Source organism: Tachysurus vachellii, chromosome 3, assembly GCF_030014155.1.
Source record: "Tachysurus vachellii isolate PV-2020 chromosome 3, HZAU_Pvac_v1, whole genome shotgun sequence".
In the NCBI taxonomy this organism is placed as follows: domain Eukaryota; kingdom Metazoa; phylum Chordata; class Actinopteri; order Siluriformes; family Bagridae; genus Tachysurus; species Tachysurus vachellii.
In genome coordinates this window covers 36,318,524-36,333,243 of record NC_083462.1, presented here as the reverse complement: position 1 = coordinate 36,333,243, position 14,720 = coordinate 36,318,524, and the positions used below count along the sequence as shown (strand labels likewise).

The 14,720-nt window shown below is 44.2% G+C and overlaps 2 protein-coding genes across 2 annotated transcripts in view; both read right to left on the bottom strand.

Moving 5' to 3' along the window:
- LOC132843573 (histone H2AX-like) overlaps window positions 1-14,720 on the bottom strand; it is a 264,980-nt gene that overhangs the window by 127,187 nt on the left and 123,073 nt on the right. The gene's annotated exons all lie outside the window — the stretch shown is intronic.
- Window positions 1-14,720, bottom strand: part of LOC132842104 (cilia- and flagella-associated protein 58-like) — a 139,584-nt gene that overhangs the window by 43,204 nt on the left and 81,660 nt on the right. The window contains exons 12-13 of the mRNA XM_060864776.1: window positions 8,483-8,623; window positions 5,955-6,178 (exon numbers count right to left, since the gene is read on the bottom strand). Coding sequence (XP_060720759.1) covers window positions 5,955-6,178; window positions 8,483-8,623 — 365 coding nt within the window. The remainder of the gene's footprint in view (window positions 1-5,954; window positions 6,179-8,482; window positions 8,624-14,720) is intronic.

Sequence of the window (14,720 nt, the reverse complement as noted above, 5' to 3'; positions counted from 1 at the left end):
CCTACCCAAGGAGGCTCCAAGGACAGGTTCGTGGTTCGCAGCGACCGCGGCCACGTACACCTTTAGAGTAGACGGGGACAGGCCCCGAGAAAAGCAAGACTGCAGGAACTCCAGCACTGTACCAACCGGGCAGTGAACTGGATCCTGAGAGTGCTCGTCACACCAGAGGCGAAAAAGCCTCCACTTCAGAGCATACAGCGTCCTAGTGGAGGGAGCCCTAGCATTCAGCAGAGTCTCTGTCACCTCAGTCGAGAGGCCTGCATCTAGGAGCTGGTCCCCCTCAGGGGCCAGACCCAAAGCTTCCACATCTCGGGGCGGGGGTGAAGAATTGCCCCCTGCGCCTGAGAGAGGAGATCCCTCCTGACGGGAACCTCCCATGGAGTGCCGTTCAGGAGGGAGACTAGGTCCGTGAACCATACTCGAGAGGGCCAACGAGGGGCAACTAGGAGAAGGTTGACCTGGTCGTGGCGCACTCTGGCTAGGACTTGCGGGAGCAGAGCTACCGGGGGAAAGGCGTACAGACGGAGCCTCGGCCACGTCCATACCAGGGCATCCAGGCCCAACGGGGCCGGATGAGAGAGGGAGAACCACAGCGGACAGTGGGTCGACTCCTCGGAGGCGAACAAATCCACTTCCGCCCGGCCGAAAATCCGCCAGATTCGCTCCACCACATGGGGGTGAAGCCGCCACTCCCCGGGCCTCAGCACCTGCCTCGACAGGAAGTCTGCCTCCCGATTCACACGCCCTGGGATAAAAACCGCTCTCAGCGAAAGAAACCTGGTCTCTGCCCAGAGCAGAATCTGCCGCGCCAACCTGAACAGGGGGCGTGAACGCAGACCGCCCTGATGATTGATATAGGACACCACCGCGGTGCTGTCTGTCCGCACCAGGACATGGCAGCCCTTGAGGTGTGGGAGAAAGTGTTTCAACGCTAGAAACACAGCCCTCATCTCCAGGCAATTTATGTGCCACGAGAGACAGGGGCCCTCCCATAGACCCTGGGCCGGGCGGCCATCTAAAGCCGCGCCCCAGCCCGAGAGCGAGGCGTCCGTCGAAAGAGTCCTGCGACGGTGACACGCCCCTAGAATGGGACCCAAGGCCAAGAACCGGGGTCTTTTCCACAGAAGAAGGGTACGAAGCCCACGGCGCGTAACCCGTATAACCCTGAGGGGATGTCTGCGAGGATGAAAGCCCGCACCCCTGAGCCAGAACTGGAACGGCCTCATGTGAAGCAGACCCAAAGGGATAACGTTGGCTGCTGCTGACATGAGGCCGAGCACCCTCTGTGCCTCGGCGACAGAGAGGCTGCGGCCCAGCCGAATAGCTTTCACTGCTGCCAAGATGGAGGCCACCCGAGCGGGAGACAGATGTGCCCGCATCGTGGTGGAATCCCAAACTACCCCCAGAAAGGTGGTTCTCTGAGAAGGAGCAAGCACACACTTTCCTGGGTTCAGCCTGAGGCCTAAGGACCTCATGTAGGCAAGCACAGCATCTCGATGACTGGCTGCCATAGCCTCGGACTGGGCCAGAATGAGCCAGTCGTCGAGGTAATTCAGTACACGGATGCCCTGGAGACGCAACGGTGCCAGGGCAGCATCCATGCACTTCGTAAACGTACGGGGTGAAAGGGCTAGGCCAAAAGGAAGGACACGATACTGGTACGCTTCGCCCCCGAAAGCGAACCTGAGGAACTTCCTGTGTTCTGGCAGAATGCTTATGTGAAAATAAGCATCTTTGAGGTCGATCGTCACAAACCAGTCCTCGGATCTGATCTGGGACACGATCACCTTGAGCGTGAGCATCTTGAACTTGCAGGTCCTCAGAGTACAGTTCAGAGCCCGCAGGTCCAAAATCGGACGCAGCCCCCCGTCCTTCTTGGGAACAACAAAATATCGGCTGTAAAAGCCGGAGTCCTGCTCTGGGAGGGGAACATGCTCTATGGCCCCTTTCTCCAGAAGCGAGCAGAGTTCCTCTTGGAGGAACACCGCCTGGTGCCCGCCCACGATCGTGGGCAACATGCCCTGGAAGCCCGGGGGGCGGGAGGAAAACTGGATCCTGTACCCTCTTTCTACAGTGTCCAGGACCCACTGCGACACCCCTGGCAGAAGTTTCCACGCTGCCAAGCTGCCTGACAGAGGCAACAGCCTCACGCAGACCTCCCGGGTGCCCTGAAACAGCGCACTGGCAGGCGCTAACCCGGGAAGATCCGTACACAAATGGGGAGCCGAGACAGGCCCCACTGCCCCCCGAAACGACAAAGACGGCGGGGCAGGCAGTAGGGGGGGCGTTCCTGAATAGGATGCCCCCAGGAGCCCCCACCCTCGGGCATCAGGACTCCTTTGGGGCTCGCCTGGCTGAAATAACGGACCTAAGGTCCCCTCTCCCCTGACGGGTCTGGGCCCGGGTACGCTGACCGGCCTCCCTAGTCCTAGACGGGGGGGCACGGGCCGCTACACTAACCTTTTTCACTGCCCTAAGCGAACTAGAAGGGGGCAGGGAGTGGCTAGATGAAGGCCCAGGCTGCTCGCCGCGGCGAGGGAGAAACTCCCTGAATGCCGCCGATTGGCGTTTCACCTCCTGGTGTCTGTCGACGACAGTATTCACTGCGTCGCCAAACAAACCCAGGGGCGACACCGGGGCGTCCAGGAGAAAGGACTTATCCTTGTCCTTTATGCCGGTTAAATTAAGCCACAGGTGCCTCTCCGTGGCAACTAGCGCAGCCATTGAACGGCCTATGGAGCGGGCCGTCTGCTTCGTGGCACGGAGTGCAAGGTCAGTGGCCCGGCGGAGCTCAGATATCGCCTGAGGTCCCAATTCCTCCCTCCCATCAAGCTCTGCCAGCAGGTCAGCCTGGTAGGCCTGCAAAACGGCCATGGTGTGCAGAGCCGCACCTGCCTGGCCTGCCGCTGTATAAGCCTTACCTACAAGGGCTGAGGTGGTCCTACAGGGCTTGGAGGGAAGGGCAGGTCTCCTCCATGCGGGCGATGCAGGCGAGAGATAGCCCGCGAGCGTCTCTTCAACCCTAGGCATCGCCCCATAGCCATGGCTTTCAAGCCCTATGATGGCTGAATAATCAGACATGGCCGGAGAAAAAACACGCGCCGCAAATGGATTCTTCCAGGACCTCGACACCTCAGCATGGAGGTCAGGAAAAAAAGGCAGTCGCCTGCGTGCAGGTGGCCTGCGGCCTGAAGTCAGAAAGCGGTCGTCTAACTTAGAGCGGGCGACACTAACTTCCTCTTCAGGCCAATCCAAATTCAGCCTACCCACGGCGCGTGACACCACTTCGAGGAGCTCCTCGAACGTGACTGACTGCTCTCTCTCATTCGGCTTTACCGAGGGGGAAAGCACGTCCCCGCCCACATCGAGCTCCTCAGAGCCCGACGCGGAAAGCAGCATGCCCTCTTCCGGGTCGGGAGAAATCGCAGTGCGAGCTCCCGAAACCGAAACTGAGCGAACGGAGTCAGGGGAGAGGGCAAGAGAAAGGGAAACACCCGTCTCTTGCTCCGCCTCCGCTAACTCGACCTGCGAACCCCATGATTGGAGCCGCCGCGCTGCCTCGGCGGACGCAGGACCCGAACCACGAGGCGCAGCTGATTGCTTGGAAAACACAGCCAGGCGGGATCGGAGAGTGCGCAGAGGGAAATCCTCACAATGCACGCAGCCGGCTCCCTCGAGAGCCGACCGCGCATGCTCCTCTCCCAAACACACAACACAAAGAGAATGCGAGTCGTCCCCCGTGATAAAGCGGGGGCACGGATCAATCTTTGGTAGACAGACTTGGGTGCTTGTGCTCATTGTCTTGGTTTATGGGCCATTTTCTCTTGAGATTCAGTTCATGGACAGATGTCTTGCCATTTTCATTTAGAGATCGCTGGAATAATTCTGAATTCATTGTTCCATCAATGAAGGCTGTCCAGGGCCAGATGCAGCAATACAGTCCCAAAGCATGATACTACCACCACCATGTTTCACAGAAGGTATAAGTTTCTCATGCTGGAATTCAGAATTTTCCTTTCTCCAAAAATAATGCTTCTCATTTTGAAACAAAAAAGTATTATTTTGATCTTATTCCTCCACAATAGTCCTCTGGCTTGTCCACGTGATCTTTAGCAAACTTCATGGGCAGCAATGTTCTTTTTGGAGAGTAGTGTATTTCCCCTTGCACTCTGCCTTGCACACCGAGGTTGTTTAGTGTTCACCTGATGGCAGTCTCATAAACATTAACATTAGGCAAAGTAAAGGAGGCATTTTGTTGCTTAGATGTTCTCCTGTATTCCTTTCTGACCAAACAAACTATTGTTGCTTTTGGAGAGATATTTGTTGGTTGACCACTTCTTGGAGGGTACCAATGGTCTTACATTTCCTCCTTTTTTACAAAATCTATATGGGTATGAGTCCAAACCCTTAAGAGAAGGCCTCAGAAATCTCCACTGTTTTTGCAATGATCCCCTTCCACAAACACACGTCAAGAACATCAGATGTTGATATATTTGTGTTCTTTTAATAAAATAGGACACTCATGGAGACCTGATTGTCATCTCATGGACTGAAATCAGATGGACTCTAATTTGACCTTGAAATTAAGTACTAAACCTACAGGTTCACAAACCTTTGGCACTCACAGCTGTATGATATTGGAACTTTTTGAATAAAAAATGACCAAGTATAATCTATTTGTCTATTTTGTTTAATTAGATTCACTTTGTCTGATTTTGGGACATGTGTGAAAATCTGATGATGTTTTGGGTTATATTTATGTAGAAATATAGAAATTTATAAAGGGTTCACAAACTTTCAAGCAACACTCTATATGGAATGTGGAATATGAATGAATGCCTAACACAGTCAGCCTTACAGTATTAGCACTTATTCCATATTCTTGTCAGGAACATCATTCACAGATTGCTCTGTCTGGGTTACAGTAAGCCATATATTTAGGTAATCCTGTCATTAGCAAGAGAATATTAGCAGTCAGTTTGTGCTCTCTCTCTCTCTCTCTATCTCTCTCTCTCTTTCTCCCTCAGAAAATCTCAGAAAAACTGTTCTTGCTGATTTAATGACATGATGTAAAATCAAGTCGACTGCCTGAAAATATTAAAGAAAATTCAGACTATTTTTTTATGTCACTCAGCAAACTGGCGAGAAAGAGATGGACAGCAAGCAAAGCTAAGTGCTTATATTACTTAAATAAACATGGGAACTGTCACAGCATGCATTACAGTCTGGCATTACAGTCATACAAATTACTTTTTTTTATTTTATTCTCCCCTATTCCCATATCTTTCCACAAAACACAACAATACAAAGAAATCTCATCTGCTGGTCAGAGAGAAGAGCTCTTTCATTTCAAATTTCCTTTTTTCTTTTTTTACACAATGAGAACCAAAACCATTTAGAATCTGTTGAAACTTTTGGCAATGCATTTAGAAATATTTCTCATTTTCACTCAAAATCTATTTATTTTGCTTTATTTAAAACGGTTTTCAAAATCAGTTATCTGACATTTTCAAAGAGGAGCAGTACTTAAAAGTTTTCTCCCCAAAAGAAACGCCTTGTTTGTATGGATATTTTCCAGATTTTTCTCAAGCTTGGGCATTGATTAAGTTATGGTAAAGAATTAATCCAAAAATAAATACATATTAATAACATAGTGTTGTCTTTTCTTCTCTGAAGCAAACCATTTGACATAAAGTAATTCTAGAAACCAGCCTAATAGTTGACATAATGCAGTAATGAAGCCAGGTACTTCAGTAAAGGCTTAGCCTTGAAAAGGATTTGATTATTTTGGCCTTGATATTGACTTGATCACTTTCAGTTTTAGAATCAACATTTACTTGGCCTCATTCCCTTTAAAACTTTCAGCCAGTCCAAATCGTGGACTTGACAATGGCACTACTATATCTGGACTACAGCCCAATATAAACAGCTGAAAAGTATAAAGTCAAACCCACCTGAGGTCATCCACATTGGATACAGTTCGGATGAGGACTGCCTTCTCCCCTCGCATCTTCTTGATATCAATCAGGAGCAGACGGATATCCTCCACTCTCTGGTTGTACTGGATATCACCTTTGTTCAGAATGGACTGTTGTATCTTGACCTTCTCATAAAGCAATGACAGTTCATTGTTCCTCCTCACCAGCTGAGTCCCGAGAATGTCCCGCTCACTGATTACCTAAACACCAAAAAAATGTTAGTATCAGAAATTTTATTTTATTTATTTATTTATTTTTTTTTTAAAGCATAAACATGACAGAGAACTTGTCAAAAGTACTTTAAAATAGATCTGGAAGATGGTGGATGACAATGCTGAAAGAGCTAATGATTAAAGAGTAACAAATGTAAACATTAAATACTAATAATCTAATTAAATATGAACATTATCATTTGTTTTGTTGATGATATTTTTGGAGTCACAGTTTCACGTTTTAATACATAGGGAGAAAAGAATGACTCATTTTGCCACATTGCATCATCTTTTTTTATTTGGTCCCAGGCTTTGTGCAATGGCAGTTTCTTTACGTGGGAAGGTATATGACCCACACCTACTGAGAGACACAAACACTGCTCTAATTTTATTTTGGGATAAACTGCAGTCCATAAAGCAAGAAAGCGTCTTTTCTTCTGAAGATCAAATACCTTTGTCCATCTCCAGCTTCAGCTGAACTCTTAACTAACTCCTGTGTGAGTGCACTGTTCTGTGCAGTTGACAGCATCTTTCCCTTTACATAATGTAATGCAACCTCAACGCAGGGCTGTTTGTGTAGTTAAAGCCATACCATAAACCAAAACTATTTTTGGTTTATGGTATGGTTTTAAATAGACAAACAAAATGTTTGAAACAAAATTCTAACTAAAACATGTAACCCAAATGCCCCGAGGACATATATAGTAGGGCCAGATATAGTAAGTCGTTTGAATCTAGTTTTAGACACAAACAAATGTAGAAAACTAGCACACGACCCTAAATCTATTAGTTTTAGTTAATCTAATTAGTACTGTACATTTTAGGACATGGTGATTCCTGACAACATCTGTAGCATAGATTTACATCATTTAGCAAACACCCTTATCCAGAGTGACTTACATTTTATTTCAATTTATACAACTGAGCAATTGAGGGTTAAGGACCTTGCTCAAGGGCCCAGTAGTGGTAGGGGATTCAAACTCATGACCTTCCGATCTGTAGTCTAACACCTCAAATGCTGTGCTATCACATCACTTGAGCTACCGCATAAATCTGCCAACAGGACTCTTAAACTTGTGGCTCTTTAATGCTGCACTGAGCTATAGAAGCAGCTGCTATAATATGTATGTATCTTTTGATTTATTTTGCATATTATCTGCAAAATACCATAACTTCATGGCAAAAAGGAAAGCTCTTTTGCTTATCATTGGCTAGTGCTTTCAGTTAGATCTCAAAACCTTGAGTTCTATACTTTATTCCTGGTATACCCTTACATTTGCACTGGACAGTGTTTCGTGTATACTTTTACTTTCACTAATCATTGATGATGATGTGTTATGCATGTCTCACTGAATAAATCTGGTTTAATTAAATGAGTCCCAAAATTGAGGGGGACTAGTCTGGAGTTTTGCAAAGGCAGTATGAATCTACAGCTTTTTTGATTTTGTTTTTGACCACTTTGGTTGAAGATTTATTCAATTTTTATATCTGGAACATAATGTGGTAGTGTGTATGTGGTATTTTGCTTTTTTCACATATAAATCCTTCTTAGAGCCATTTTATGAACCAAAAGGCTAAACCGCATAACTAAGCATTTCTTTAGTCTGATTTAAAACTTTGATGAGCACATATTAAACGGCATCTTTCTATGATAGATACATAAATAAGGACTTGGTGTCAGCATGGTCCATTCAAATAAAGTGCCCTCAGGATATGGATATCTCTGACCTTAAGGAAAATCTCTTCATCAGCTCTCTATGATAGCTCTGTCTATCTCATAGTCACACCTTTTAAAATATACAGATAAGTTATATGATTATAAAAGGAAAAGGAACTCATAAGAATCAGGGGCTAATTAAATGATGTTCATTTGTTTTGTTTGTGATTTTTTTTTTTTTTTTTTTTTTCAGAACACATACTGGGACATATTCCTTTTCCAATTAAATTATAATTGGTTAATTAATTTGTATTATGCATGACCTGATGTCACCACCATTGTTAATTTTTAAAGTGACAAGTCAGATGATTCCACTTGGACACATGCACAGGCATTCTGTCTTTCTCTTTTTCTCATTAATAAGAACTTGTCCCAAGGTCTTGAATTTTTTTCCCTCACCAAAGGAAAACTGTGGCCTCACATACAGACGGTACTTTTAATAAGTTTGGAATGCACCCAAACTCGAATCTTTTTTCCTGGGGAACTTGGCATAGTTATAGCATGGCAAATGGGAGGCTACTGAAGCAAAACCTTCACCTAAATACACACCCACACATCCCTTTTTTCTGCTTTACCTGATCCAGTTCTTTCTTCTGCTGCACTTTCTCAGCTTCAGCATCTGCTATGATTTTCAGCAGCTTTTGCTCTTCCGACTTCTGTTTGTCCATAACCTGCTTGGTCTCTTGAGCCTGCTTCTTAATCTTCTGAAGCTCAACCTACAAGAAGCATGAGGAGAGAAAAGACAGGTCCATTTTACAAGAGCAGTTGAGGTAAAAAACATTTGAAAAGCTCTATTTGCCAATAAACCACACACTTTAGGATGCCACCGGGAATTGTAGTAAGTTTGAACATACCTGGCAGTCAAGGGCGTAAGTTTGATTTTGAAATTGGTGGGGACATATGTTGTGAAAAATCCTGGGGCCTTAAGAGAATATATTTATATTATTATATTATATTATTATTATATTATATATTATCAACCAGAAGTCAGAGGGTGAATAAAAGAGGCACTCTTTATTATAGTAACTCAGCAGACAGGAGAGGAAAGAGTGTAAACAGGGGACTCAGGGCCATAGAATAGAACTGTTCCAGACACGTAATGAGCTCATGGGTGATATGAAGTAGCTGGAAGCGGCGATAGCTCGCCATAACATCAGCGGGCACTGGCCTTGGGTAGGGAGACGGACGAGGATGGTGAGGTGAGGACATGATGGGGCGACCAGGATGAGCTGGCTGACGCGAAGGATCTGAGGAGAGATAAGGGGAGTTAGAGGAGATAGAGGAACGGGAGCTTGAGATAAGTGTAAACAAGGCTGAGATCATAACATGAGATCATATCAAAATTCAAGCAGTTAGCAGATTAGGGGAGTCATCAAAGAACTCCATTGGTTTTTTTGTACACAAGTAACATTATAGCAGCAATAGCTTAACAATAATGACAACAGTATAGCAGCAAGAGTTTAGCAAGAGTTTAGCAAGAGTTTAGCAATAGTGACAATATAAGATGACAAATAGATAAGAGCTTTCTTTTAACATAATAACTTTTGACATAAATCAGACTCATATAGTGACTTATAATTATTAAAAATCATGTATAGAAGAAAATAGCAAAGGAGAAACTTACCCATTGTAGTTGAATGAAGGATTAATCTTCAGGACATCTGGCATGGAAAAACTGAGAGGCAAATGTAACTTTGACCAGGGAGTGAAGCTCTTTTTTGAGCACACTTTTCAATAACAAAAATTGTTGTTTAGACATAATTGTTATGTCGAACGAAGAAGACCCAGGGTCACAGGCCTGGGCTCCCGGACCTGGGCCCCGGGGAACTAAGGGGAGGAAAATCCATAAATGGGCATATGGGCGAAAGGTGAAGGAAAAACAAGGGGATTGTAAGGAACAGGACGTTACAAAAACATATGAGATGATTCCAGTAAATAAGGTGACATAATGATAAGGTGATATGAAAACGGGCCTGTGAGGAGGGGAACCAATAAGGAGGCGCTTGGAAGCGTATATATAGTGGAGAATATTTGGCGCCAAAGGGGTATGTGTAAAAAAAACCGTCACTTTGCAGGACCGTCCTGAGGGTTTTTGTTTTTGCATGCCGATGCTCTTCATGAAGATGCTTTTTCTTTTGGGTTTTTGGGATTTCTTTTGTTACTTTCAAATTGGCAATTTCTCTTAGAGAATTGTTAGCTGATTGACCACAATAAAGAAGTTTGCTCATTCTCATCCAGGTCTGAGGTGTTTTCCCATTGTTTTAATTCGTATTAATGTTAGTGCTATCAGTAAATTAAGTTTAAGTAACAATTATATAGTATAAAAGCATTATAAAGTATATCAGTATAATTCACCCTGATATGTGCCGACTTGGAGACGGGCTCTAAGTTCCGACACATAAATAAAATTGGTCTGCAAAGCCGTAATAAAAAAAGTATAAAAGCTTATCGCTTTTTACTCGTCTTGAACAATAATTAAAATATTTTTTTTTTAAGTATTTTTTGTGCCATAACTTCATTTATTAAGGTTATACAGGTCAAAAACAACAGATATACAATAGGTCTATTTTATTTTTTACGATGCCAATAAGAATTCTAGCAGGGCAAGAAAAAAAAAAAACTGAACAAGCAGATTTCCTCCAGATCTGCTCCAGAAAAACAACAACACATTACATTACAGAATACAAGGTATTAATTACTTAATTTTGTGAATCAAACAACAATATATATTTATATATACTATATAATTGGTAACTAGCCACATCATAAAAACTGAGAGCTTAGTGTGTACTGTACTGTAACTTGCTATTTCAACAAGCCAAACACATGTCTACGTCTGTCATTACCAGAAATAAACTCCTTGCATATTTGTTTCACATCGATTTTGTCCAGTTTGTACTGGTGGACATGGCAAACAGCAATACTGTTTAGTCTCACTTGTGTCATTGTTGTTCTGAGCCATGTTTTTAGTCTTCGGAGACTAGAAGCAGCCTGACAAGGTTTTCAACTTGATCAAACAGGCCTCTCAATTCAACTGACATTCCTCTTAGAATATTAGCCACTTCAGTACTAGATCTAAAAGTGTTTCTAGAGCGAAACATGGCTAGCTGGACTTTTAGATTGTCTCTGTTCAGTTCTGGATACTGATCAACAATGTCACTCACTTCTCCAGTCAGTAGAGTTTAATCTAACTTCTGCAGAACATCTAGATCTGGTTGACTGAACCTGTCCCTAAGCTGAACATCAACACTATCTAGCATTTTATAGAACTCTGTTCTGTAATGCACCACCGGTGACATGACAGTGTGCTGGCTTGCCCCACCATTCTATCGCCTTGGTGGATGTCTTTGGTGAGGAATCTGAATGGATGTAATTCCAAGAGAGTCAACCATTGTGGCTGCTTTACTAAAAACCTCCTGAAAACATTCCTCATTTCTTTTGGCTTGTAAAGTAGTGATGGCCAGTTTGTGAACAAATCATTCTTTTGAACCAGTTCTTTTTAGTGAACTGGATGAACCGGTTCACCAAATCGGACTGATTCGTTCTAAACATTTCGTGTCTTGAGTCAGCGCTGATCTACAAGTTACTAAAGTTACTCACTTTCAGTCATGCCTGACAGTCGGTCCGACTCTAAATAAACTAGTCCCGGAGTATATGTAACTCCTGTACACTAAACTGAGACACGTTGTGCTGAGAGAACTGTGAGCTCAAGCTTTTGATACTGGGCATGCAAGAATTACTGAACCGATTCATCAGTACAGAACTGAGAACTGCTTGTTTCGGACTCGTCCGAGAACCGATGAACTGATACAGCGAATCATCAGTACACTGAAATGAGAATTGTTTGTTTCAGATGTGTCTGAGAACTGATGAGCTGTTGATACTGCACATGCTTGAATAACTGTTCTGATACAGCGAATCATCAGTACACTGAACTGAGAACTGTTTGTTTTCCGGACACATCCGAGAACCAATGAGCTGTTGATACAGTGAATCATCAGTACACTGAACTGAGAACTTTGTTTCGGACGCGTCTGAGAACCAGTGAGCTGTTGATACTTCGCATGCTTGAATAACTGAACTGATACAGCGAATCATCAGTACACTGAACTGAGAACTGTTTGTTTCGGACGCGTCCGAGAACCAATGAGCTGTTGATACTTCGCATGCTTGAATAACTGAACTGATACAGCGAATCATCAGTACACTGAACTGAGAACTGTTTGTTTCGGACGCGTCCGAGAACCAATGAGCTGTTGATACAGCGAATCATCAGTACACTGAACTGAGAACTGTTTGTTTCGGACGCGTCCGAGAACCAATGAGCTGTTGATACAGGGAATCATCAGTACACTGAACTGAGAATTGTTTGTTTCGGACGCGTCCGACATACTGAGAACCGATTAGCTGTTGATACTGCGCATGCGTGAACCTTCAGAAGAAATTATACATATTGGGATATGCATAGTAACTAGTCATAGTGTGGGAAAATAATTTTTAAGTCATTGGTTTATTTCATTTTAGTTCCAGCATATTACTGTGGATAATATAGAAGCCCAATCAAGTTACAATGATAGTTAAATTCAAACTTCACATTAGCCTTGTGGTTCCTGTATCTCATAAATATCAAAGGAAAGGGGCAAGGTAACTCAGGGTATCATCTGTCTCTTTGCACCATTTGTCCCATTGTTTAAGGTGGCCATTTGATTGAAGATCTGAGAAAGACTGTTATGTTAATGGGATTAAGGGTGAAATTCCAGGATCTGGTGTGGGGGCTGTTACATCCTTTCATGCTTTGATTGTCACCTGAGTGATTTGTCTCTATCTGATGGGACTGCCCCCTAAAATGTGTATATTTACGATGTATTACAACTTTAAGTCAGACTTGATGACTGCAGCGCCCGTGCCAGTACGCTCTGACTTGCAGACTCGTTTCATCGTGTATCTACAATAAAGACTACTGCACAAGGATATCCAAGTCTCCTGGTCTTCTCTGGAAAAAGTTTACAACAGATGGTGCCGTGACCCGGATAGAGCTTCTCATCTCACTAAACTTCTTCAAAACTTCAAGCTCCAGAATCCTCAGATTTTTTCCAACTCAACTTTGATTTGGTGAGTGTCACTCTATCCAAAGAACCTACAGACCATTGGAGCAGGGGTTAGAGCCATAACTGAAGACAGGGCAGCTGCTGTAAAGAAAATATGCCCACCGTCTACTGTCAAAGCACTCCGCTCATTTCTAGGCACAGCTGGATATTGTAGACCATGGATAGAAGATTATGCCTTGCTTGCCCAACCGCTCTATGATTTGTTAAAGGGACCTGTCAAAGACTCAGATTCTATAGATCTCAAAGAACAGCACCTTAAAGCATTCCGTCACCTGAAAGAGGCATTATGCCAAGCACCAGCATTAGGCATTGCCCAACCTGATCTTCCTTTTGTGTTGCATGTGCATGAACAATTGGGCTTCATGACAGCATGCCTTATGCAAGATCATGGTGGTATTCTACGTCCAGTGCATTATTATTCTGGTAAGCTAGACATAGTTGCCCAGGGCATGGGGCCATGTTTAAGAGCAGTGCAGTCAGTTCACCTTGCCATTCAGGCCTGTACAAACGTAGTGTTAGGCAAACAATAACAGTCAGGTGCCCACATTCAGTATCTGCACTCATGAATCAAGCTAAAATCACCTCCATCACCTCCTCCCGGTGGGGAAATTGGTTAACTACACTCACAGCCCCGAACGTTGTTTTGCAGCGTGCCCCTGTCACTAACCCATCCTCGTGTATGATGTCTGCAATGACTGATGTTTCTTTAGAGGATGAAGAAGTGACTCATGACTGTGTTATTCTTACGCACTCATCTTCAAGTGCTATTGCAGAGACCCCACTAAATAATGCTGATTTTGAATTGTTTGTTGACGGTTCAGCTCAAGTCATTGAAGGGAATAGGCGAGCAGGATATGCAGTGACATCTGTATCCGATGTAGTAGCTTCTGGACGTCTCCCAGATCACCTCTCGGCACAAGCAGCAGAACTAATTGCATTAACGAGAGCATGTACACTGGCATCAGGTTCAACTGCGAACATTTACACAGACTCTAGATACGCTTTTGGTGTTATTCATGATTTTGGTGTAATATGGCAGAGTCGTCAGTTCCTAACATCATCGGGGTCCCCTATTAAACATGCTGAATTAGTGAGAGATCTAATGTTTGCCATGAATCTTCCAAAACAGTTAGCAGTGATGAAGGTCAAAGCACATCTTAAACCTGACACGGCAGAATCTCAGGGTAATGCTCTTGCAGACATAGCCGCAAAAAAAGCCTGTTCATATAGTATGGTGCAAGTGTGTGCGGGTATGACAACAACCGATGTTATTAAGCCTCCAGAGTCCCTTACTGAGCTGTACAAAGATGTTCCACTGTATGAAGCATGGAAATGGTTAGATAAGGGAGCTGTAGTTGATTCATCAGGCTGCTGGACCAAAGGGGGGAAATATGTGGCACCCGAATCGCTTCTGCCATATTTGGCCCAGCAGCTACATAACTTAGGTCACATTAGTTCAGCAGCAATGATCCACCGTTTTTCAAATCAGTGGTGGAATCCGGCTTTTAGAGGAATAGCAACAGAGATAGCCAAACGTTGTGTCATATGCCAACAGAATAATAACATTCCATCAACTGTCACAGCAGCAGCACATACCCCAGCTCCACCAGGGCCTTTTCGACACTTACAGGTAGATTACATCTCAATGCCCCCATGTAAGGGAAAGACTGATGTCTTGGTAATTGTAGATAAATTCTCTAGATGG